The sequence below is a fragment of the Sabethes cyaneus genome, chromosome 3 (genome assembly GCF_943734655.1).
Source record: "Sabethes cyaneus chromosome 3, idSabCyanKW18_F2, whole genome shotgun sequence".
NCBI classification, from domain to species: domain Eukaryota; kingdom Metazoa; phylum Arthropoda; class Insecta; order Diptera; family Culicidae; genus Sabethes; species Sabethes cyaneus.
This window is the reverse complement of record NC_071355.1, coordinates 210,475,137-210,502,418: the sequence shown is the minus strand read 5'-3', so window position 1 is coordinate 210,502,418 and position 27,282 is coordinate 210,475,137. Positions and strand designations below refer to the sequence as shown.

The 27,282-nt window shown below is 40.0% G+C and overlaps 1 protein-coding gene across 1 annotated transcript in view; it reads left to right on the top strand.

The window, feature by feature from the left end:
* Nucleotides 1-27,282, top strand: part of LOC128741828 (serine/threonine-protein phosphatase 6 regulatory ankyrin repeat subunit A) — a 138,645-nt gene that overhangs the window by 55,235 nt on the left and 56,128 nt on the right. Inside the window, exons 4-5 of the mRNA XM_053837911.1 lie at nucleotides 3,150-3,266; nucleotides 18,687-18,779. Of these exons, the coding sequence (XP_053693886.1) occupies nucleotides 3,150-3,266; nucleotides 18,687-18,779 (210 nt within the window). The remainder of the gene's footprint in view (nucleotides 1-3,149; nucleotides 3,267-18,686; nucleotides 18,780-27,282) is intronic.

Below are 27,282 nucleotides of genomic sequence, written 5' to 3'. Positions count from 1 at the left end.
AAAGAGATAGAGAGTTACTGTGTTCAACTAAGTTGCTTATTTTTATGTGTTCTACAACTTTGCTGAAGATACTATACCTTTTTGAACACATTTAAATAAACGAAAATTTGTATCACCCTAATGAAACCACCAAAATCACAATAGTTTGCTATAACGTACAAATGCGTAATTTTTCGGCGTCTTCGGAGAAATTTAATAATAAAATATAGCGCATCTTTCTGCACTATTAGAGTGACCGTGAATTCACCTATTATGGTGATTTAAAAAAATTCTCTAAAAAGTTGTAGAACATACTAAAATAAGCGACTTCGCTATATATAGTAACTATCTCTGTCTTACTGGTTACGAAACATAATGATGTGTTTAAAATGAGCACTTGAAAATCAATTATACAAATACACATACACAATTATAAAATACACATTTTCACTGAAGACTATTTTTCATTTATTTAATTTTTATTTAATGAGTTAAAAAAATTTATCTAAAAATAACACACTTTTCAATTGATTTTTTCTGAGATTCCTTTGGAGATCTCCCAAAAAACATTTTTGTTTTATAGAGAAAATATACTACTGTCACCTTATGGTTGTTTGGTCTGCGCGAAGTTGCCCGAAATTGAAAAAAAAAAATTTTGGCCGCCATATTGTATTTTATCAATAAATCGCCGTTGTCGCCATGAGCCCCCAATCGATTTTTGTTTTAAGACCACCATTGGAAAGCTGAGAAAAAATGAAAAAAAAATAATAAAACAACTATTCATTTGTAGCAAGGTTCACAATTTTCATATAGAGTAGGGCGGGGCATAAGTGCGATGTTTGAAGTTGCATTAATTTTCGTGAGTTATAAAGAACGACAACAACATAATATATTTTATAGTGATGCAGTAACTCAATGTCTCCACATTCAACTATAATTCATCTGCGGTAATAGTGTTTTGCAAAATAAATTCTTTTTTCTTCTGATCATGTGCCTATATGCACTTTTACCCCTCTAGCGGGGCAAAAGTGCGAATACTGCGGGGCAAAAGTGCGAAGCTCGAATCCATGAGATTAGCACAACAGTAGCTAACAAAACCATATTATCTTCAATCTGCGTTATGTTTCGGTAAGGAATATTCTCAATTTGCGCGTTCCCTATTTTGCGCTGGTGTATTGCAGCCTCCGTTAGATCGAAACTTTTCCAAACGTTTGTTTTTTGTTTCATCAGTGCAAAAACATTATTTTCCTTCGGCCAACATCTGTAGAGCACACAGCTTTCTGCAGATCTTCCATTTCTAGTATCTGTAATATAGTGCCTAAAGCTGTATATAATTAGCTATACATTTTTGCCTCGTCCTTGAATCGCACTTTTGCCCCGTCCGTGAATCGCACTTTTGCCCCGCTAGACGCTTGACGGGGTTAGATTAACTTACGGATAAGCGAAATATATTTTGTAAATTCTTTTCACCGTATTTTTAAAACAGATATGTGAGTGGTGTAAAACGCTGCTACAAATTTTCAACAAGTAATATCCTCGTATTTGCCGTATAACGACAAATTACATCAAAACCGCCCTAAAATAACATTTGCGCATAACTCAGCAACTATGCTTCGTAAGCAACCACAGGTTACGTTAGATTCAAGCTGTCAAAGTAGTCACCCATCGATGCCAATGGAGTTAATTTACTCGAAATCTGCACCGATAAATCATTGAATCGCACTTTTATCCGCATCGCATCCTTACTCTAATTATTGTGATATTTCCAAAATTTGCTATGAAAGAAAGTACATATGACACGGTTTTGTAAAGAGGTGCGATAGGGCTTTAAAATGAAGTGAAAAAATTGGTGACCATTTTGGATTTGGCCGCCATGTTGGATTTTATTAAAAAATCGCCGTTTTCGCCATGGTCCCTCAACCGATTCTAACTTTAAGACCACCATCGGAAAGCTGAGAAAAAATTCTACTAGAAACATTCATCAAATTAGATGTGTAGTAACATTAATTAAACGAAGCAATTAATTATCTGTATCAAGGTTTACAATTCTCATATAATGGTATAGCTTGCTACAGAAAATTACTTAAATTAAAATCAATAAATATGACTTTTTCGGTGAGAAATAAGAACTAAAATGTTTTCAGTGGACGTTTCGACTTACTATGCTTCAGTCATTTATTACGCGTTGAACATCTATTCTCACTGTCTCGTCCTTTATAACTCAGTTATCAAGCCGAAAAAGTCAACAAGAATAACATATAGAATTTCACGGTGACAAACCTCAACAATAAATTCAATAAAATTAAAACAAATGAATAAAGAAGAAAAAATTACCAGTTTATCTCACACTCTTTAGTAGTGTATATTTAATAGGTGATTTATCAATTTTAGTCAGGCATAACGCGTACTCTATTTTGGACGTTTCCATTTGATTTTGCCGTAAATATCTAAAATTAAAGTACGCGTAACGCCTATCCAAAACATTTAAATCACCCTGGCTACTGGCTATGGTTTTCGTGAAGAAAACTTGGTTAAGGAGGAGGAGTAATAACAATTAGGAGTTATTCCGAACATTTTCTGCAGGTTTCACACTGTGTTATTTTCATTGCTACGTTACTGGGTTAAAAAAATGCAAAACTTATAGTTTAGTTCTAAGGAGAAATATCTATCACAGCCGTCTATTCAGTCTCCCGTAACACCCGAGACAACAAATCATCAACACGATCGGATGCGACCCAGGCTGACACTCGAAATTTGTTTTTTATGATACTCAACAAAGTAACTTTTCAGAAAGCGATTCTCCAAGCTGTCGAGGAAGAACAGCAACAGCAGCTAGCGAGGGAGGATGCCTTCTTTAAAATTTACCAGCGGCTCGTCCACGAGGATGAGCAGATTGTGGGTGAACTGTTACCGGACGGTCTTAGTAGTGCTGGGGTAAGTTGCGACCGGTCAGCCGACCGACCCAGCGCGTGCTCAGGGATATGATCCATACAGGATAGAAACGACTGAAACTTTTACCTGCCCACGGTAGGGACGTGGGTGGGGGCTTTCGTGAGCGGTATCAAACTGAGTGCTGAACGCTATTTAAACGAATTTACTTAACGACCAATTAGCGCAAGGTGATTAATCTGCTGTTTCTGTTTTTTATTGTACTTTCTCCCTCTAATTAGTCACGACAACAAACGGCTGTTCATTTGGTAGCTAGTAGACAAACCGGAACTGCAACCGCTATTTTGAGGGCTCTTTTAACTGCGGCTGGTAAGGATATCCGAACAAAGACTGACGGTGTAAGTACATACCTGATACATTTACATACATCTAGTGAAATCTCAATCGAATGTTACCATCAAACAGTCAGAATTGTTTGATTGGGGAAGCCAATCAAATCGATATCTGATTGCGTTGTAGTCTATCTACTACTAGAGCGGTAGTAGATGGGTTTTGTTGTTTTTCTTCTATTCAAACACCCGAGTTGGCGAGTAGCGGCGCGGCGTTGTGAGCACCACTTATTACACTTTTCCGGCTGGCGGACGAGGCGCAAAACTGTTTCGGAAATACGTCGGTTGTCGAGAGCCTATCCAAGTGAAGCCCATCGGAATCGCTTGCAGGGGGAGGGCAAGCATTGTTATTTGAAGTACATTACAATAATGGTAGTCATGGGATACGCGTCGTCGTTACCATCATCGGTGTTTTGCTGTCATTCGTTGATAGCAACGGTGATTGAGGGTGGTGGTCGTGGTGGTGAAGGAAGAATGGTATAAACAATTGACAGATGTTACTACTCCTTGGCCTATATTTTGGCTTTGATAGAGTTAGGTGAATATAAATTCCGCAGCGATAGCTGAAGAGGTTGATTGTATGTTGTTGGTTAAGACAACGCGCAACGTGGTATATTTCGATGATGTATGAAGATGAGTTGTTTTTTTGCCTGTAAACTGATATAATTGACGGATCTAGCGTCATCTGTTCTATGGACTTTGTTTAATTAGGCAACATTGCATACCTAATGTTTCCATGATCAATTTCGTTTAACTTTTAGAAAGGGTTGCTTTCCCATTTTTCACTAATGAAATTCAATTCATAAATGACAATACTTTATGAATATGTGGCCCAGGGCTCTGAGGCCTAATAGGTATAAATTGCATTTTTCTATATTCCAACAAACCATGGTGGTTGGCTACCTACAGACATAGAATGTAATTGTCTTTTACTTCTTTCTAACGATAAATTTCTTCTCAGATTTTGTCCGAAATGAGTATGCACTTTACGTTTGAATAATTGGTAAATTTGAAATAAGGAGTCCTTTTTTAATTTCTAAACAATCTCAACTCCGCAGAAGTCATGAATCGCTTATGCTGTTAAAGTGACTATAATCATATCAAATGAACTAAAATCAATTGTTCTGTGAAAAAATGTAATATTAAGTCCATTTTCTGAAGTTTTCTACGCATATTTCGTCCCATCTGTGAAATAATATTTTCTCCAATTACACGGCTAGTTTTCAGAAGACATTTCCAATGACGTATTGGGAATTCCAGCGAAAATCACTGTTTGTAGACTTCCTCTCCATTGTACTTGTTCCTGGGCTACTTATTGCTAATTCGTTGCGCGTTTCGACACACGCAAGTCAGCTTCAACCTGGTCGAGCCATCTAGCACGTTGACCCTCGCTATTCTTGGCACCGGTGGGATTCTTGAAGAGAATGGATTTTACTACACAGTCGTACGGCATCTTTGCGACGTGGCCGGCTCACCGTAGTCTCCCAGATTTCGCCAGGCTTGGACTCTCCAAGCAGTGCCCGTAATCCGTGATTCATACGCCTCCGCCAATCTCCGCTTTCCGTTTGTGCTCCAAAAATAATCCGCAACACCTTTTGTTCAAATACAGCAAGTGCACGTATGTCTACCGGTCTGATTAGCGTTTTGTACATCGTCAACTTTGTGCAGCGGCGTATGCTCCTTCATCGAAGCGTCTTACGGAGGGAAAAGTAGGCTCAATTTCCAGCTTGAATGCATTGTTGAATTCCCTTACTCGTATTATTGTCGGCGGTGACCAGAGATCCCAAATATACGAACGAACGAACGAATACGAATTTCTCTGGAGCCTCTCTCTACCATATATTTGGTTTTTGATGCATTGATTTGTAACCCTATCCTCCTAGCCTCCGTTTTCAGTCTGGCCTAGATTGAGTCCGCCGTCCCAAGATTTCTAGTAATGATGTCGAGGTCGTCTGCGAAGGCTAGGAGTTGGCTACTCTTGTTGAAGATCGTTCCTCTTGTTTCGATGCCGATTGAATAACGTACAGGACAGTCCATCCCCTTGCCGGGGATAGACGCCGCAATAAAATCTGGGAGAGCACCTTGTAGGCGGCGTTGACTATGTGATGCCGCGGTAATTATAGCAATCTAGCCGGTCCCCCTTTTTGTATATGGGACAGACTACACCTTCCATCCACTCCTCCGGTAGTTTCTCCTCCTCCCAAATCCTTGAAATTATCCAATGCAGTGCCGTTGGTTTCGGTTCTTGGTCATTTTGGTAGTGTTCTGCCGGGAGTCGGTCCTTTTCGGTGGCTCTATTATATTTCAGCAAACTGTGAAGCATGACTTCCGCTGATAATACGTTTCAGAATCTTGCAACTGATGACATTGCGCACCAATGAGGTAAGGAGAACCTATTTGTTAACTACCTCGAAATCATCACCGTCAACCATTATGCTGTTACGCATGGCGGTAAAGCGGACGAATTTGCTAAATTTTTGTTTTTCGTCCGTTCGAACACCCTATAATAGCACAGTGTTAAACAGCATGCAAGAGACTCCATCACGTTGGCAAAGCCTCAGGAGATTCGAATAAACACGACAATTTACCCGAAATCCACTCACAGCACCGCATATCAACCGGCGTCGTTGGCAACAGCATAGAGCCGGACTGGCACGTATTGTTTCAAGCAATTGTCTTCACTCACTAGTAAAGTCTGCGCGTGTTTTTGGCTCCGAATAGTTGTTCTAATTCTTCACGATCTCTGTCCTCCTTTCGATGCTTTTCACTCCTTAGGATCGTGGTCAACTGGTTCTTTGTTCGTCGGTATTTAGCCAAGTTCTCCCTGGTGGCAATGCGCAGATAATTTTTCCAAGCAATTTTTTTCTTTCCACCGCTTGTTGTCATTCCCCATCAAACCGCATTCCATCCATTGAGCTATAATCAATCTCATCAGCTTGCCTGAAAAGCCGGTCTCGTCTGTAATACTCCACAGTTCTTTGCGGTCGATAGTATCGTAAGTAGTTTCGAAGTCAATGAAACTCTGAATTCGCGGTATCTACCGCAGCGTAAAGATTTCTTTCTTCGTTGACCATCCTTCAACGAAGCTGGTCGGCAAATTCCCACAAATCTGTTCGCAATTGGTGATAGTCGGCGGAAAATCTTTTCTAACCGAGTTATTATTATTCTTTAGCTGATTGATGGCCCTTCACTTCGTCTTTCGTTGGAGCCGGCATCTCTTCTACGTTTGTTACCTATATACCTATGTATGTTCTACCGATGAAATTGCTTTCCGCGTCGTTCTTTAACTAGGTGCCGGTGATCAGTTGCCTTGTCTCTTCTGTTTTCTTCTTCTTCGTCGTGTTTGTCGTTTTTTTTGTCATCTTTTTGTCGTATTTTGTGGTTTTTCATGGCCATTTTACTATCTTTTCATCGCATCTTCGTCATCGGTTCCTTATTTTTGTAACTGTGGATTTGCCATTGTTTTGCCGTTTTTTGTTCTTTTTTCATCACTTCGTTGACATTTTTTCGTCGTTTTGTCTGTTTTCAGTACATCTGTCGTCGTCTATCTGTCGAATCTTCGTCATCTCTTCGTCTTTTTGTCATGTTTTATCGTCTTTTTAACACCTTTTAAACGTCTTTTTGTCACTGTTTTGGCGTTCTTTATGTTGTAGTCATCTTTTCATCGCCTTTTTGTTGTGTTTTCTAAAGTCTTAAATGTCCAACTGTTTTGCAAAAGGAAAACTTTAAGAACAATCTTATTCGCTTGTCAGTAGTAACGGGTTTGGAACTTCGTGCTACAGCAATCCTATAGGAACGGTCCTGTCGAGATATGTGATGCAATAGAAACGAAAGCAGTTCGTCTTTTCCCGGACTTCAACCAGAAAACATTTAAAATTCACTTACACTTTAATACACACGTTAGAATAAACCCTCTTTACTGCCTTTTTCGTTTCTTTCTTTCAGAAGAACTTTATTATAAACTCAGGCTGTTAAGGCATAAAGATATGCTTTTCGGGCTATTAATCGCTGTATATAGCGTACTTCTGATTTTTGCGACTGAAAGAAAATTTCAACCTTTTCCGAAAAGTATAAGTGAATCCGTAGGTACGAGCACTTGATCCGTAGTATACCTGAAACCATAGAATTACGCATAAATCCGTATATCTCTACGGTATCACCGTAGATTACCGCGTGGAGCTACCAGGCATCACCGCCAGGAAGTGCAGAGCAGAGACTAATAATAATTTGCCATTAGGCATTACGCACCTCGAGCCAGCACCACTGTGATCAATCTTGCCCTAGTAAAAGGCACTTTCCCAGTCAGCTTCCCATTCTGTCCCGTAGCTACTCATGCATCGCTTTGCTCTATAAAAATCTGCACAACTGCAATCGGTCTAAATTGCAAGAACAAAGTAAAGCCTTTTACTTATTTGACTCTCTCTTCCCCTTGTTAGGGACCTCCCCCTTTTGTCAAACCCCCCAGTGTTGATTGACTTATTAAAGGAGGAGCATTTGTGGTCCGAAGATTGGTAGACTGGATGAAACTGCAAAAATTTCGATGAGGGGCTAAAAATATATTGGGTAGTTCAATTGGGGAGTGGGACTCCAGCCCACATTTTCTCGGTTGGCGCCCGAGTGCTTTGGCAATTAAACTATTACCACATGACCCTTATTAGATAGTCTCATACCTAATTTTATCCCTCCAGTCTAAACATTCCGTCTACGCACACATATGTCAAGGAACATGTGTGCCATGTTTGGTGGAGAACGGCCAAAGCGTTCTTGAGTTATGACGGAACATAGAAATTAAGAAACATACTCACGCTCACTTTTATATATATAGTTTGCTTGGAGATCAGACATCGTTTTAGGCCGCTTTTAACATGAAGACATCGTATTTTGACTGCTACGGCGTAACGGCAGGAATAGGAGCTACTAGATATGAGGTTTACAAGGCCAATGTTGGCTCGTATCCTAAAGTTTTATGAGGCAGCGATGGTGTTATCCATCAAGTAAAACTAAGATATTGAAAACCAGACCTTAAAGGTTTAAAAGGTTATTCCAACTTGCAGTTATCCAAATCATCTTAATGATCAAATCCTGCAGAATTCAATCCTTACAACCCGATGCGGTTCCTGTCCGTTGACCGCATTTAATTCACCAAAACCACAACTGAATGTCCAGTCAAATAGCATTTTACATGTCCGCTTTTGCGTGTAACATTCCAATGACAATGACATCGTACCTACTATCAGTCCTGTTCGCATTGGTAACGAAACGATTCGGCAGAAAGGGAAAATCAACCACACCATTTCCACCCATTTCTCCGCCCCGGGGAAAACGACGCGCCGCCCAACGTGGAATCCTGTTGGTACAGTAGTGGATGGATATTCGCCGGCTGATAGCATCAATCCACGCAAGCTCGTCTGTTCGGGCGGGAGTTCGTAACGATTGCAATACCGATCGATATCCGGTCTCGCTGTGAGCCGTTGTTGGTCCGCTAGTGCTGGCTGCAGGGTAGTATGGTAGATTGTCGGCAGTAAAGTTCTATCCGTTAATTTGGAATTGGATTCATAGCGCAAATGAATCAGTTATAATTGTTTGATTCACCCAAAATTGTTTCAACCGGTCGTGCCATTACCAACTGAACAAATACCTACGTTTCGTGTTTCGCCACTGACGATTTCTACCATTGAGATCCATTCTTCGATGACGTATTTTTCGCGTAACAAAACCGACGCCATTCCGGTACAAGTTAGAATAAAAGTGTGTTTGTGTGTGTGTGTGAGATTTTACACTTTTGACTTCGAATGAAAACCTTTTATGAATTCCTTCGTTTATCGTTGTCAAGGACCTCGATTCGTAAATTTCAATTTTTTTGGTAGTGTGAAATCGATTTCTTTTTAGTTGTTCCATTAACACTATGGTATGGCATGCTGGGTGAGCCCGAAGAAGATAGACGAAGTGTTGAAGTTATTGGCATGTTTTTCGACTTTTGTTGGTTTTGAATGTTGTTGACCGAAAGGTAGGGAAACTGGTAAATTTTGTTAATGACAATCAATTCATGTTACTTGTTTTGCACGCTACAAGGATAATGCAATCAAATATTTTGGCAGTAAACAAGTCTTTACTTTTATGTCATCAATTGGTGTTCCCACTCTTAAACCGGATTCCCCGTTGTTGGCCAATCAATTCCTACTTTGTTGTACGTTTGGTACACTCCTCCCGGCACGAGGCGCAGCATGTAAACAGTATCGCTGTCATATAGCTTCCGTATGATATTCACCCACTCACTTCCTGCCAGCAGTGTTCCACTGCAGGCACATCCCAGATTCCGTTGGATCAATACGGTTGCAAAGCAAATATTCGCACGCGGCCCATATATTACTTTTGACACATGCATTCGTCAACATTCCAACCCCCTTTTCCCATGGAATCCCATGCTATCCATGGAATCCGCTGTTGGTCGACCCTTAAAAACACGAAACTCAGTGGGTCAGCTCGGACTAACGCGATATTAATTGTACACAGTCGGTGCAGCGTGGCACCGGTAGACCCGCTCGTGATTAGATCCCGTTTCCCGTCAACAGGTGCCGCTGGCTGTGACTAATAAAAAAGGCACAATTCGCCACATGTTATCGTGCATTGTGAGCTGACATCGCTTGAAAATTGCAATCAACCGTATCTTGATTGACCTGTCCCACACTGCAGGAGGTCTCGGAGCAACCGACCAGCAATTGTGGGGCGACCGCTATTTCGGATGGTCAGTCTTGAACGGACCGCTCTGCTAGGTGCCTAGGTGCTCATGAGGTTACACTCCAAGTATTTCTACAAATACAATCCGCGTGAATTGCTCAAAGGAGATGCGGTAAGAATCGTGTCAAAGTGCAAAATTGGTGAGTGGCTGCGTTCGAAGCAGTTATTAGGTTGACGGACGATTTTTCCATTGATTGTAAACCATTTATTTTGGAATCACTGTTGTCAAGCCGAGAATGATAGTGATGGAAACCTTTACTATGTGTAAGACCGCGTGAGAGTTGGTGATATCGAGATGAATACAACCAAAAGGATAAAGTGGAAGCAATTGTAATTGATCAGTATCAGTGTACTGTTAGCCAAACACAGTTCGATCAGTGAAAATCAATGGCCAGAATCTCCAAATCTAATAACAACGCCAGATGTCAGAAATCAAAAGAACGAGCATGGATACTTGAAGTTTGTCTGTCCCTTCTGAAACACAGAGGATTTGTTCATTGTTCGTAAACACACACAACCACAAGCAATTTCTGTTGTTTGTATTCAATTTCAGACGCTACGGGCATATTATTATTTCGTCATACAACGTCGTTGGGATTGCCATTTTTATTGCATCGGGGGTTGATGTGCCATTTTTTTTTTCTTTATTGAATATTTGGTATGAGTGTCGTGGATTGTTCGGTTTCAGTCTGTTTCAAATAAAACGTACAGAGTGTTTGTATTCAGAAAATTTCGATACCGTTTCCTCGGGGTTGCTCAACGCTGGTTTATGATGGTGTGCTGTGCTTTGATCCCTAGAAAAATTGAATAAAAACAGAAACACGAAGTAGATTGCCAACAGGGTTGTACTGCTATGGGTAAAGCATTCATCATTTACAAGAAATCAATTTAAAATTAGTACTTAAAAGAATCGTCATAAAAGCGTGAGACATTTTGCTTTTCATGTACTTGTAAATTAGCTTCCAGCTGGCCTCGAGGTATGATGCTGGCCTAATAAGCCAGTCATCGTTAGTTCGAATCTCGGCTGGGAGAGGCTGTTAGAGTTGATAGGATCGTAGTCCTGCAATTGTCCTGTACTCTAACAGCTGGCTGCGAAGTCTGTCGTATAAAATCAGAAGGTCAAGTTCCGATAATGGAATGCAGCACCTAGGCTTTACCTTTGCTTTGCTTTGTAATTGTAAATTATTTTTAGCTGTACAGTCGGTTAATTATCCAAAACGGCTTTTTATACAGCCTGACGTTTCGGCCTTTTCCAAAGGAAATGGTTATGTTTTTTTGTAGGGTATTGTCGTTATCGTCGGGCCACTGCTATGGTCGGGCCATCACGATTTTACAGTTTTAGTAACTCATGATATCTCTGATACAACCATTGTAAAACTTCTTACTGTGACAGCTAACTTTTCACAATATTGTGAGTTTCAATCGTGTATTCAAAACACCCGTACTGAATTCAGTGACTAAATCTTATAAAAAAAGTTTTCCAGGCGCAATGAACTATTCTTCAAGAAATGATTCTTGAAATGCAATTATCGAGATAAATGTTGAAAATGTATGAAGTGTGTTGTGCTGCACACGAAGACTAGAAAAATCCCCTCCAGTTAGGTGTTTGGGGAGGCTAAGGCAAAATACTAGAAAAGCGCTATTTGTAAAGGTCGGGCCACTTGAGAAGTCATGGTTGGGCCTCCATAATTTTAAGCGCAGAAACGCAATAATCGCTAGAGAATGTCAGTCACGTAAAATGTGATGAAATAAAGCAAAATTAATACGATAAAAACCTAGATTTTTGTTGTTTTTTTCATTGTAGTTGTACACTTCGGAAAAGTCGATTGTAGCAATATTGATTTTACAAGATCACCAAAATTTCGCAAAAATGCAATTAAAAATAGGGTGTTTGTACCTATATGAGTCGTTGTTCACGGAATTCATTCTTTTCTTGTCTCTATATAGAATTTCAATATGTATGTCTTAGATTTTCTTTGGTGGCCCAACCTGTACAACATGGCCCGACTATGCCAACATTTTTTGTCTTCGCGTAAATGCCTATAACTTTTTTTATTTTTCAAGCAATCACTTCAAAACTTTCCGAGAATATAGCTTATTAATAGACCTTTCCAGCGATGTATTTAGATTTCCAAAAGTCCTTTTGAAACGAAAGTTATGGGCGAATTCCAAAAACGTGGCCCAACCACGACGACACTCCCCTATAATTTTTGGCAGAAGGCAGTATAAAAAGGCCGTTTTCGATAATTAACTGTGTAGAGACATCCTTAGTCGATAATCCTTCAAAAATATATCCCAGGCACAACATTATAACAACATTATTTTTGGCTATTATTTTTTCTGAACTGATTTTGCGACTTTTATTCACGCACCCAGTGAATTACACCTTAATAAGCCGTCGTTTAAAATTTTATGGTTTTTATGGGTTAGAAAAATTCCACCGAATCCAGTTTTTGATCAATTGTTTTTGTCAAGCAAGAAATCTGGAATATACTGAAGGTGACTGGCAAAAATAAAAAAAAAGTATAAAGAAAGGTCAATTTGAAACCGCTCTGGAGTCCAGAGTCCAGAGTCCAGAGTTCAGAGTTCAGAGTTCAGAGTCCACAGTCCAGTGTCCACAGTGCAGAATCCATAACCCAAAATCCAGAATCCTGACTCCTGAATCAAAAGTCAAGAATCCAGAGTCCAGAGTCCAGAATCTAGAATCCGGAATCCGGAATCAAGACTTCAGAGTCCATAGTCCAGAGTCAGAGTCCAGAATCCAGAATCTAGAATGCAGAGTCCAGAATCAAGAGTTCAGAGTTCAGAGTCAAGCATCCAGAGTCCATAGTCCAGAATCAAGAGTCCATAGTCCAGAGCCCAGAGTCCAGAGTTCAGAGTCCAGAGTCCACAGTCCAGTGCCCACAGTCAAGAATCCAGAATCCATAATCCAGAGTCCAGAGTCAAGAATCCATAATCTAAAATCCAGAATCCAGAGTCCAGAAACCACAATCCAGAATCAAGAGTCCAGAGTTGAGAGTCACGAATCTAGAGTCCACAGTTCACTTTCTACAGTCCAGAATCCTGATTCCAGAATCAAGAGTCAAAGGTCCTGAGTACAGAGTCTAGAGTTATAGGGCCAGAGTCCAGAGTCCAGAGTCCAGAATCCAGAATCCAGAATGCAGAATACAGAATCCGAAATCCGGAATCCAGAATCAAGAGTTCAGAGTCCAGAGTCAAGAATCAAAAGTTCATAGTCCAGAACCCAGAGCCCAGAGTTCAGAGTCCAGAGTCCACAGTTCAGCGTCCACAGTCCAGAAGCCAGAATCCATAATCCAGAGTCCAGAGTCAAGAATCCATAATCTAGACTCCAGACTCCAGAATCCAGAGTCCAGAAACCAGAATCCAGAATCAAGAGTCCAGAGTCGAGAGACACGAATCCAGAGTCCACAGTCCACTTTCTACAGTCCAGAATCCTGAATCCAGAATCAAGAGGCAAAGGTCCAGAGTACAGAGTCCAGAACTCGGAGTCAAAGGTCCAGAGTACAGAGTCCATAGTCCAGAATCCAGAATCCAGAATCCGGAATCCAGAATCAAGAGTTCAGAGTCCAAGGTCAAGAATCCAGAGTCCAGAGTCCAGAGTCCAGAGTTCAGAATCCAGAATGCAGAATCCAGAATCAACAGTTCAGAGTCTAGAGTCAAGAATCCAGAGTCCATAGTCTAGAATCAAGAGTCCATAGTTCAGAGCCCAGGGTTCAGAGCCCAGGGTTCAGAGTTCACAGTCCAGAGTCCAAAGTTCAAAGTCCAAAGCCCAGATCGAGAGCTCAGAGTCCAGAGTCTGCGGAATTTTCCATGTGAGATCTGTTCTGTTTATATTGTGCAATAACACAATGCTGTAGCCGCTCTAGTACTTTTGGAGTCCCACAATAAGGAGGTCTTACCTCATGGCTATCATATTTTCGGGCTCTCAATATCTCATTTTCATTTTTCACTCCTCTCTACTGGTGTTCTTTGCTATATGGTGATGACCCAATATTGTAGCCATCGTTATTGTTTACGGTCCACTATAAACAAACACGGCGTCTACTTGAAAAAAGAACCGTCGTCGTCAGCAACAACCTAGAGCCAGTTGGTTTGTACTATTTCAAGCAGTCGTATCCATTCAAGTCGATCTTGGGTCACTTGTCCCCAATTTCCCAGTCATCTCAGAAGTCGCAAATTACCTTCTACCTGGTCGAGCCATGATGCACATTGAGCCTCTCTGTTCGTGATGCCGGTGTGGTTGATGATGAGAACTGTTTCCGGCGAACTGTCGTTCGGCCTTTTTACGACGTGTCCAGCCACCGTGGCCTACCGATTTTCATCAGATGTACGATGTAGCCTGAAGCTCGTGATTCACACGCCTCTTCCACTCTTCGCTTTCAGTTTATTCTTCGCTATGTACCTCCCGCCCGCGTATGTACTCTGTGAGCAGCGTCACAGCTTCAAGTCCATAAAGAACTACCGGTCAGATAAGGATTATGTACAATGGCGGTGTATGCTTCTTGATCGTAGCGAGTGAAGAGCAAAGTAGGCCCGATTTCCCGCTTGAATGCTCCGCGGGATGTTCTAACTAGTGTTGTTGTCCGCGGTAACCAGCGATCCCAAATACGCGAATTCATCTACCACCTTTAGTTCATCGCCGTCAACTCTTACCGTCCTGACAGGCGCGCGTTTGTTTCCCTAGAGCCTGTTTTTTTCGATGAATATGTTTTAGCCCAATCCTCCTAGACTCCGCTCTCAGTTTGGCGCTTACGCCGTCGCAAAGTTCCTGGCTATGATATCAAAGTCGTCTGCTAAGCCTAGGAGTTAATAACCCTTGATAAAAATCGTATCTCTCGTTTCGATGCATGCTCATCGGTTCACCCCCTCAAGAGCGATGTTGAATAACATGTAGGATAAGCCGTCACCTTGTCTCAACCGCGTCAACCATCGCCGTGTCTCGAAGGGATTCGAGAGTGTCCCCGAGATGCGCATGGAACACATTACTCGATCCGATGCAGCTATGATAAGTCGTATCAGTTTATTCGGAAAACCGTGTTCGTGCATTATCTTCCATAGCTGGTTTCGATCGATTGTATCGTATGCTGTTTTGAAAACAACAAAGATGTGATGCGTTGGTACATTCATACTTTCGACATTTCTGCAAGATCTGTCGGATAGTGAAATATTGGTTCGTAGTGGCGCGAGTTCTCATGAAGCCCGCCTGATAATTCCCTATGAAACCTTGTGCTATCGGTGATAGCCGGCGTAACAGGATCTGGGAGAGTACCTAGCAGGCGGCGTTTATCAGTGTTATGCCGGGATAGTTGCAGCATTCGAGTAGTGATCGACATCGGACCGAGTAAATTGCGGTCTGATACCCGGTCCGAATTCCGATCGGAACGAAATTTTAGAGTCTGATTCCCATCGCATTTGGCGATATTCCCATCGTACCTGGCATAATTCGAAGGGCAACGGTGGGCCAATCATGTCGTAAGGATGCAGGACGACTGTGCAGCGAAATCTGTTCACTTTAAGAATTCCACGTTGTCAGGAATAGAGGAACACTAAGCGTACTAAATAGGTCGACCAGGTAGAGGCCGACTTGCGTGTGTCAAGACGCACAAGTTAGACCACCCTAGCGAATAACGGATTACTATCAATTTCCAATGCAGCGGAACATATCTTCGATGCAGACTATCTATTATCCCCTGAAATATTCATTTCCACCGAATTAATGTACCGTGAACGTTGCGTTGGATGGCCTCATTTGATTTCTTTTCAATGAAGGACATCGACACGAGTATAAAAATTATCGAGACATTACATTGCTCAATTTTGCCTATAAGGTGCTTTCCCGTATCCTGTTCTGTGGACTGAGACTGTAGTGTGCAGTCCTGGATTACCTACGAATGGCCGAAACACAAATGGCCGAATCACGAATGGCCGAAACACAAATGGCCGAAATAACGAATGGCATAACATATCAAATGGCCGAATCACGAATGGCCGAATCACAAAAGGCCGAATCGCGAATGGCCGAATCACAAATGGCCGAAACACGAATGGCCGAATGTCATATTCGACCGAAAATATTCATAGTCTTCAACCTGTGCAAACGTTGGATACATGCTGTCCTTACTCGCTACCGCTCGTTCGGACTTAACTAAGGGATAATCCCTAATAGACAGTAAACCTAGGAAAATGCATGCACCTAAATAGTAGTGGTTTCTGCGGGGGGGCTGCCCCCCCGCAGTGGCCGGCGCTTCCGACGGCGGGTCACCGGCGCACACTCGCGGCCTGCGGCCGTCTCGCCCTGAATCATCTAGGAAACATTTGCTACTCACACGGTAAATACGTCTCGCACCTTATAATGAAGATGTGTTTATAATCAAGAAATATTTTCGGAATACTTATATAAGTGGGAGAAACCGGAACAACAGGCCATTGTTTCACCCCACTCTGTGGTCAAATTTTAAGCCTATCATTGACAAGCTACCGCGGAACACAAACAACTTGGAACCATGGCACCAACGATGGACAACCATTGTTGGTGCCCATCACCTGTCAATGACCAGGATCATCACAGAGCTTCGGGTGGAGCAAAATGCGATAAAGGGGAACATCCTTAGAATTCTTCAGGGGGATGTTCCGAATTCGCGCCGAGAAATAGACGAAAAAATCTACTCGAAATGTGTTAATGCTCACAAAATGAGCAGCAAAAATTTTGTTGACGCAGTTGCGATTTTATTAAGCGCTAAACAAAGACGTTCGTAAAGCATGTTTCGTTTGTTTAATAGTAGTAGTTTGTTTTTTGTTTGATTAAAGTTATTTGTTAACTACTTGCCAATTCATGGTTTTTTATTGAGTAGTTATTTAGGCATTCCGAAAAATTTCGGCCTTTCGTGATTCGGCCATTCGTGATTCGGCCTTACGCGACTCGGCCTTTCGTGATTCGGCCATTCGTGATTCGGCCTTTCGTGATTCGGCCTTCTGTGACTGTTATTGAAATTCGGCCATTTGGATTTCGGCCATTCGTGATGCGGCCATTTGTGTTTCGGCCATTCGGTGCCAGCCCGCAGTCCTTCGTCGGCAAGTAGCAAGTTGGTTTTCGTGAGGGTCGCTCCACGATGGATCAGATGTTTACCCTGCGTCAGTTATTAAACAAATTGCAAATTTCAAGCATATGTATTAATATTTTTTTTGAAACGGTGGTTCTAAAATTGATGAAGGGACGGTATGGGAAAGTAATGAAATTTTTTTTGAAATGGAAGGGAAAGAGAGGAAAGGTGAGGGAGGGGGGGGGTATTAGTAGCTGCGCTTAACTAGTAGTCGTTGTGTTGCTTCGGGAGTACAACTTGCAGATTCATCATCTGTTTGTGGACTTTAAGACAGCGTACGATTCAGTCAAACGAAATGTGCTGTGCCAGATAATGATAGAACATGGTTTTCCGCCGAAAGTAACTAGATTGCGGGATTGCCAGGATTGCGGGTGATATCACAGCCGCTTATTGTTCATTACATTCTAGACAAAAGTCGCCTGGAAAATAATTATTATACCAACAGTATTAAGATTTATTTGATTTTTAAAACGAACCCCACTTGGTTTCGATCCATAACACATCTGATAGGTTATCATCGTAAAGTTATGAGTGATGCACACTTCATCTTTTAGTCTTTCTCGACCATCTTGTGTTCATTTCAAATGAACAGAATTAAAAAATTGCAAGCACTTTAAAAGTAATTTGTCTGGTAATTGAATCCTCCGATTTTTTCACTGAGCGGCAGCCCGATCGGCTTCAATTACAAATTTCCTCATTAGTTTTTTGGGTTTTATTTGATTTGATGTTCGTAATGATGACTTCTAACAACGTCCCTGCTCTCGCCATAGCGGTGGTCTGTCTCTTCGTCCTCGCTGGTATTGGTGTCGGAATAAAACTGAGAAAACTATCTGGTTGAGGTGGAAATCCATCGCGTTTCGAATTCAGCCCTTTCGGTTCGGTTATTATTGTGTGCCCTGTCTCAGCCCTGTCTTCCGACTCACGAACTGTACACCATTCCCTTCGACCACCATCGCGCATCGAGCCGCAATCGAGAATTGCAAATTGCTATCACTGTGTACTCTCACATCGCAAAACAGGCATCGGCAATAGTTGAATTCGTCGAAATGAACCGAAGCGGAACCGCGCGCATCAGTAGTTTCAATATGACAGTTGGCACGGTAGGACCATGTCTAACCCTGCAAAGCGTTTCCAGAACGTACAATCAAAGTATGCGAAATTTAATCCGGCCAAAGCGGCGGCGCTGGCGGCCGCAGCTGCCGCGACTGGCGAGTCTCCCAACGGGTCCTTCTCGGACGGAAGTTCCAAGACGTCGGGCATGGACCTACACATGTCAGTGCTAGCGATGCAACACTCTGAGGTAAATGTGGGTTTCGATGGGCGGAAGGCATCGTCCCGGAAGAACAGCTCCCTGGCACCGGCCGCCGGAATTAGTGCAGGCAAGCGGAGTGCGATGGTGGGCAGGAAGAGTCCGGTTCCGTCGCGACGGGGCGGAACGGTCGCCTCCCCCATCAGTAACCGGATCGAAGTTCACAGCCTCGCCACCAATTTTGTTGCTTTGAATAGAAGAAAAAGACAGAAAAAACAGAGAGCTTCGTGGATTACTATTGTAAGGGATAATTTTTTACAGAAAGGAAAAATACCACTACTGCTTGCTGTTGAGGCTGGTAACCAGTCTATGTGCAGGGAGTTACTTTCATCACAGACGGCGGACCAACTGAAGGTAAGTACCAAAAGCCACATTTACCTCCCATAGCTTTAAGTTGATGACTTTCCCTCCAATCGCCAATCGTAAAATTCCGCCCGAACAATGGATTACGTAACGCTTGAGTTGCAATCATCACAATCACAATTATTAGTGTTTTCCCCTCCGAGCAGCAACAGTGAGGAAGCATAAAGCATGAATTGATGGATTATGTGGATATCTGATGCATACATATGTATGTAGATTGACTAAACGGTGTTTATGAAAGTGAATGATGTTTTCGTGTTCCAACAACAGAGTGTGTTAGTGTGGTGTGAGTGATGCAAAACATTGACATCTAATGTGTAACTGTGCTCGTCATCAGGATGGAAATTATTCCCATTCAGGACCGATGCAGGTTTCTACTGCAAGAAAAAGAGAAATGAATGACCTGGACGTAAGGATTCGATCCTAATAGTTTATCCCATCGAAAGTTTATTTAAGTATGTTCTAAAATTCGGTGTTATAAGGACTAGTTAAAATATTATGCACTAAATTACGTTTTCTGGAGACATGATAGCGACGAAGTTAGTGCCTATGATGAAAATTAGTCACTTCACTAGAAATTTAAACGGATGGTCCAATGCACTATTTTAGGTGGGTAAATTTATACGTATGTATTTACGATCGCTCGGTGAAACGTTGCCGGAGCTTCTTAATTAGACCATTGTAATTACTGTTTGTGGAATCATTGTGGAATTCCAAGTCAGATTCAAAAGAATGGCAGCGGAATTACTGAAAAGATAAAAATTTTGCCAGATTTCAACCCAAATAAATCTATCTTTTTTCGGTATTTCCTATGAAGTGAGACAGCCTTTTTTAGGTTTATGAACCTCCCCTTTTTCAGTGATCACCCTATTCCCCCTTTCAGAAATCCTCTCCTGTAGTCCAGCCACTTGATACAAGTGCTATCGTTCCAAATGCAAGAAAACTTCAGCCCCCTGCACTGATTCTTTTATTTAGATTAGACTTAGACTTAGATTTAGATTTAGATTGCATATTTAGATTAGAATTAAATTAGATTTGGAACTGTATGTGAAATTAAAGGTGAAATTTACCTTGAAATTTGATTTGAAATTAAGCTCGGAATATAAACTTAAAATTCTCATTCAAATTGAACATAAAATGGATTTAAATTGGACCTGAGATTAGGCTTGGAATTACATTTGAAATTAGTCTTGAATTTGAGACTCAAATTGTATTTGTAATTGGACTTGACGTATAAATTTGACTTTAAATTAAACCTAAAATTTGCATTAAAATAGACATAAAATTAGCCTTAAACCGGACATGCATTTGAATTGGGACTAATTTGAACTTGAAGTTTTAGTTCAAACCGGACATGAACAAGAAATTAGATGCGAAATTTAACTTGAAATTGGATTTGACTCGTTTTACTTTTTTTCTGCTTCATTTTTCTCTGTTCTGTTGTGTTCTATTTTTTCACTATTTGTTTCAGTTTTCTGTATCGTTTACTCGGTTGTTGCCTTTTTTCTCTTTTTCTATCGATTTTCATTTTCACTGCCCTATGTTTCCTGTTTCATTGGTCCGTTCTGCTTCGTTTTCTGTCCCATGTTTTCTTATTTGCAGTCCTGTTTGTTCCTCATATTTTTCATCCGTTTTCTGTTATTTTCTATCCCGTTTTTCGTCTTTTGTCTTCTCCTATTTCTTTTCTCCGTTTCCAATTTTAATATTTTTTTAACTCATTTTATCTTGTTTTCTCGTTTTTCATCTTCATATGTTCCGATTTCCTCTTTATAAGCCCCCATTTTCCCGTCTTTTCTATCTAAAACGTAACTGTTTTTGGCTCCCTTTCCTTTCTCTCCGGGTTTCTTTTTTATCTTCCGTTTCCACCTTTTTCTACTACGTTTCGCATTTATCTTTAGTCAATTTTTCGTGTTTTTCCATTCTTCTCTTACTGCCCCACTTTTCCGTTTTTGTCCCATCGTTCCCATCTTTCTAAATCCCGTTTAACCTCTTTTTCCCTAAAATTAAAAAAGAAGAAAACTTATCCAATTTAATTCTACTGTGTATATTTTATTCACGACAGATAGGTATTTCGCCTATGACTTGCAGGCTTCCTCAGTGTCTGTTTTCGAACTAAAAATACGTATCCGTCGTGAATAAAATATACATAGTAGAATTAAATTGGATAAGTTTTTTTTCTCTTTTTCTCTTTTTCCCGTTTTCGGTTTTATTTTTTCCCCTCTCGCTTGTTTTTCTTTTCTCATTTTCTCTCTCGTCGTTACTTTTATCGGCCCACTTTTTTTCTTTCTCAGTTCATTTTCTATTTTTTCTCGTAGTGTATTTTAGCTTTTTCCTGATTTTTAATTTTCGTCTGTTTCGTTTTTTGTTTCCGTTTTTTCTCATTTTTAGGCCCGTTTTTCCTCTTTTTCCGTTTCATTTGTCATTTTCTGTCCCGTGTCGTCTGTTTACGGTCCCGGTTTCCATCCTCTTCTATCCCGTTTTACGTTTTCGCCTGTTCTGTTCTTCCTTTTATTATACCCCGTTTGTTTTCTTTTTCTATCACTTTCAAGTTATGTTTTCTTGTCCGTTTTATTTCTTTGGTCTTCTGTTCTCATTTTTTTCTTTTTCTTCTCTCTCCGTTTTTCCTCTTTTTTGTTCTCTATTTTTCTGCTTCCGTATTTATTCCCTTTCTATCGCATTTCCTCTTTTTTGTCCGCATTTTCTTCTTTTCTGTCCAACTTATCTTCATTTTCTTTCTTTTTTCTCTGTGGGTTTTCCTTCTTATCTCTCATTTTCTTATTTTGTTTTCCGTTCTTCATGTTATCCTGTAGTCTCCTCAGTTTTTGCCTCGTTTTCCCTCTTTTTATTTCCCTTTCTATTCTTTCCCACATGTTATGTTCCGTTTCCTCTCAATTCTGCCATGATTTTTTCTTTCGTTTTTCGTTCCCATGTTAGTATCCTCTCTCGCTCTCTCTCTCTCTCTCTCTCTCTCTCTCAAATGTTTTCCCTCTTGTTCTATCCCTGTGTCTATTCTATGTGTCGAGGTTTTTGTCCTGTTTGCCTTCGTGCTCTTTTCCGTGTTTCCCTCCTTTTGCCACATTTTTCCCTCTTTTGCTTCTTTTCTTGAAGAGTAGCTTTAAACAAACTACCTACAACTAGATTCATCGGTAACACATTTACATTTTTTTCTTGCGACCAATCTTGCAGCATATTACATGTACAAAAGCCCGAATGAAATGCTAGAACAAAGAAAACATGTTCTTCATGTCGTTACCTTTCGATACTGTAGAGAACTTCTCTCTACTCGTCAGGCACTTTTTTGGTATTCTCTTTTGCTGTTGTGCAGGTAAGCACAACGTACAGCTTTCCCCCAAACAACGCGGTTCCCAATATGGACAGTTTAGAGTAATTCCACTAAGACGTTAGTTTCTTAGTATTTCTATTGGTGATACATATTTGAAAAACTATAAATTTAATGCCTGAGAAGAGTAAAATAACACCGAAAACCAAACTCTGTTGCATTTATTCTTAACAGATCCTAACAGTAGTGGTCAACCGAGAAATCGAGCAACAACGAAATAGTTTCCAATACATAAAGGGTAATACTAGGTAAAACCACACCAATAATTACACCTTATTCTCTATCGTTTATCCATACTATACCAACTACAACTGTAAGTAAATAGCGGCGAAGGTGTGTCATTTCTATACGACATTTTGTGTGACTGATCATCGCACATAAGAAATTATTGAATCAAATAAGAAATGCTTATTATTATTCGGGGTAGTTTCGACGCTTATAAGAGATAGGCACTGTCGATGCAGAGACAGTACAGAGCGATGGTATTGATAAGGAATCTGACATGGTAGTGCATGCTGGTAAAAGTATAGAAAAAAACCGTTTCGGTCCCTATCTGTGGATATGCTAAGAAAATTTACTAACATTTTCATAATAAAGTGTTTGCTCTACGTTTTTTGGTTCATGAGATATGAACTTTTGAATTAGTCAAAAGTCAAGTATTCAGGAAAACCGAGTTTTTCAGTTATACTTCAGGAACAACAAAAATTTTTCTCATCAAAATTTTATCATTAAAAGATTAGACTCGCTAAAAATGCCATGTGACTTTTCTTTGGAGTTTTACACCATCACTTAATTTAAAAACGGAAATAAATTGGCATGAAACTAGACTTTGACTAGCCTAGACTAGAAATTGGATTTGAAATCGGACTCGAAATTATACTTGAAGTTGGACCTAAAATCGAAGATGAAAATTGGCTTAAAATTGAACTTAATGTAGGAAATAATCTATACATATAAAAATGAATTTCTGTATGTCTGTCTGTCTGTATGTTCCTTATAGAATCGAAAACTACTGAACCGATTGGCGTGAAAATTTGCATATAGGGGTTTTTGGGGCCAGGGAAAGTTCTTATGATGATTAGAGACCCCTCCCCCACTAAGAGAGGGGGCTCCCATACAAATGAAACACAAATTTCTGCATAACTCGAGAACTAATCAAGCAAATGAAACAAAATTTTACATGTGGGTGTTTTTGGAGACAAGAATTTTTTCTATGGTGAATTGAGACCCTTCCCCATTTTAGGAGGGGGGCTGCAATACAAATGAAATACAAATTGCTTCATAACTCGAAAACTAATTAATTAAATGGGACCATATTTGGCATGTGGGTGTTTTTGGAGGCATGAATTTTTTCTATGATGAATTGAGACCCCTTACCTTTATAGGAGAGGGGGCTCCCATACAAATGAAATACAAATTTCCTCATAACTCGAGAACTAATCAAGCAAATGGAACCAAATTTAGCATGTGGGTGTTTTTGTAGGCAATATTTTTTCCATGGTGAATTGAGACCCCTTTTTAGGAGGGGAATAATGACCCCTCTCCCTTTTAAGAGGGGGGGGGGGCTTCCATACAAATGAAATACAAATTTCCTCATAACTCGAGAACTAATCAAGCAAATGGGACCAAATTTGACACATGGGGGTTTTGGAGGCAGGAATTTTTTTAATGATGATTTGAGACGCCTCACCTCTGTGGTAGGGGAATAAGGACTCTCATACAAATAAAACAGAAATTCTTGCGTAACTCCAGAACTAATCGAACTCGAGAAATTTTAGACTCTTTCATAAAACATTAATCAATAACAAGACCACCAAAAACTATCAATAGTAACATTAGATAATTCTGCGCGAGACGGCCACAAGCCGCGAGTGTTGCCGGCGACCTACCATCGGAAGCGCCGGCCAATGCGGAGAGCAGTCCGCCGTAGAGATCACCTCAATCTACTTTCCTTCAGTTGGGCCACCCCTGCGAAATAGTACTTCCTACGAAAAGATTTTCCGTGAAATGGTACATCCCGCGTAAGGTTTTTCGCGAAATGGCATTCTGCGAAACTCTATATTCCGCGTTATGGTCAACCGAGAATTGGTGTTCCGCAAAATGGTATTCGGAGAAATGGTTTGTAGTGATGGCGAATATTTAAATGCAATCCGCTTTATTTTATCAGGCTAAGCAATGCACTATGGGCCAGAAATCAAAATTTCGGGACAAAAATATTTGCGGTTAAACAGCATGTCTCAGCTCAATGTGGTCTTCGGCAACTTTTTGAATAAAAAATTGATGCATATTTTAAAGGGGTCGTCCAATATTTAAGCGTTACTTAAACAACAATTTAAGTAATAACTTTTTGAGTAAACTTTTTTTTACCTTTTTGGTTTCAAAATATTAGAGATAAACAAATTTGAAGTAATTTTTGTGAAGATATCAAACTTCTACCTTTTACCCATTTTCAGCAATAGACATTTGTTTATAAACGACCCCTCAAATCACATTTCTTCTTGTAACATGTTTATTTCAACAGACAGCTCAATGTGATGTTCTTGAAAATATTTTGCACATAAAAGAGGAATATTTTTGCTGAAGACTGTTTAGCTTTATATGCATTAATTATTAAGATATAACTGTTTCAGGTTAAAACCCGTCTGATGAAAAATCCGAATATCTTAGCCATCTGCAAGTATCTGCAATTAGTTTGCATACCAATTTGTAGAGAATTATTAAAGCTATCTGCCCAAATGTGTATTTCAGAGAATACCTGGGAATACCATAGCTGGGAATACCTGGGAATAGTGCGGATTTTTTTTTTCATACATTTTATAACTTAATAAATATGCGTCCTAGCGTCAAACAGTCTTCACAGAAAATATGTATTTCAACATGCTAAATAACTTTGTAGAACATTTGTAAGCAATAAAATGATCGTATGCAAAGTTATTGAGTGTAATTGATTTTTAAATGCTCCTTTTTAACACATCATTATATTTCGTAACCGGTAAGAGATAGATAGTTACTTTATTCAGCAAAGTTGCTTATTTTAGTATTTTCTGCAACTTTTGGAGAAAATTTTTTTTTTAAATTAATATTTAAGAAAATAAAAGTTTGTATCACCCTAATAGGTGAATTCATGGTCACCCTAATAGTGCACGAAGATGCGCTATATTTTATTATTTTACTTCTCCGAAGACATCACCCTTGAAAAAATACACATTTTTTCATCAAACGGTTTTTAGCCTAAAAACAGTTATATCTTATTAATTAATACAGAAAAAGCGAAACCGTGTCCAGCAAAAATATTCCTCTTTTATGTGCAAAATGTTGTCTAGAACGTCACATTGAGCTGTCTGTTAAAATAAACATGTTACAAGAAGAAATGTGATTGGAGGGGTCGTTTATAAACAAAGGTCTATTGCTGAAAATGGGTAAAAGGTAGAAGTTTGATATCTTCAGAAAAAATACTTGAAATTGGTTTATCTTTTATATTCTGAAACCAAAAAGGTGAAAAAAAATTTACTCAAAAAGTTATTACTCAAATTGTTGTTTAAGTAACACGTAAATATTGGAAGACCCCTTCAAAAGATGCATCATTTTTTCATTCAAAAAGTTGCCGAAGATTACATTGAGCTGAGACACGCCGTTTAACCGCAAATATATTTGTCCCGAAATTTCAATTTCTGGCCCATAGTGCAATGGGGGGAGTTGTTTTTTACTTTACTGTGAGGAAAATTTGTATATTAAAACACCCATGAACTCCTCAGAAACTTACAAACCTCGAGATTGTGACAAAGGTCTTCCGAGATTCACGATTTATGTACAACCCAGTTTAATTTGTGGCAATACGAAGTTTGTCGGGTCAGCTAGTCTATACATATAAAAATAAATTTCTGTCTGTCTCTATGTTCCTTATAAAATCGAAAACTACTGAACCGATCGGTGCGAAAATTTGTATGCAGGGGTTTTTGGGGCCGAGAGAGGTTCTTATGATGGTTAGAGACTCCCCCCGGAAGGGGGGAGGGGGGGGGGTGGCTCCCATACAAATGAAACACAAATTTCCTCATATCTCGAGAATTAATCAAGCAAATGGAAACAAATTCGGCATGTGGGGGTTTTTGGAGGCAAGAATTTTTTCTATGGTGTATTAAAACCCCTCCCCCCATGAAATAGGGGGGCTCCCGTACAAATAAAATTCATAAACCGGGAATTGATGTATAACCTCTGAGAGTCAATGGTTTTTCTGTCGAGAGCTGATTTTTTTTGATGTGCGACATGACGTTAGTTACTGTTGCTAAAATGTTCCTTTATGGGATCCGAATTGGGATATTCTTAGTGTCTCCCGATTGTGGTTCCGGATGACACGGAGAAGTATTTAGAAATAGCGTTGATCATAAATGCAGCTAACTAACTATGATATGAGAACTATTTAAATAAATTTCTAGGAAAATTATTTAAGTACGCGATGTCGCGGTCCCCAAAAAATAATAGCAACTAGAACCAAGTGTCAAATCTGCAGGATTTATGAAATTAGAAAAGATCTTCCCAAGTTAGATGAAATAAAATAGAAAAACAACAACAGTTATGACCTTTTTTTATTACTCTGGCGGTAATAAAAGTGATGTAAACTTTAAAGTGATTAATTCAATAATAATGGTATTTACTAATTCGACTTGAAAATTGCTTTCCTGACCTTCTTTCCTTTCTACTATAACTGCTTCAAAAACTGCTTCTCCGGTAGTTACTGCTTACCATTTCTAAGCCGCGTTCCATGTTTTGTTTGATCAAATTTATGCAATCGGAAAACCAACACCTGCTCACACCATACAACACAACATAGATGATACTGCACATTTTCACATCAAAAGTGCAGGAGTAGAAATTCCAATAGGCAAAACATTAAACTCCCATCCGCCTATATAGTGTAGTAATACTAGTTGATTTATGCAAAACCGGGATCCAACTCCCATCCCCCGTTAATTAGTGTGAAATTCCATTTTTTTTGCTGTACGTACCTCAACCAGGTCATGCTGCCATGCCGCGCGCTTGTACAAGTACAACAATAATGGAATGTTTTGAAAGCAAGTAGTCCTATACAGTGAGGGAACTTCCTCTACCTTGCGCTTCGACGGGTCGCGACTGACATGTCTGCAAAGAGGCGCAATG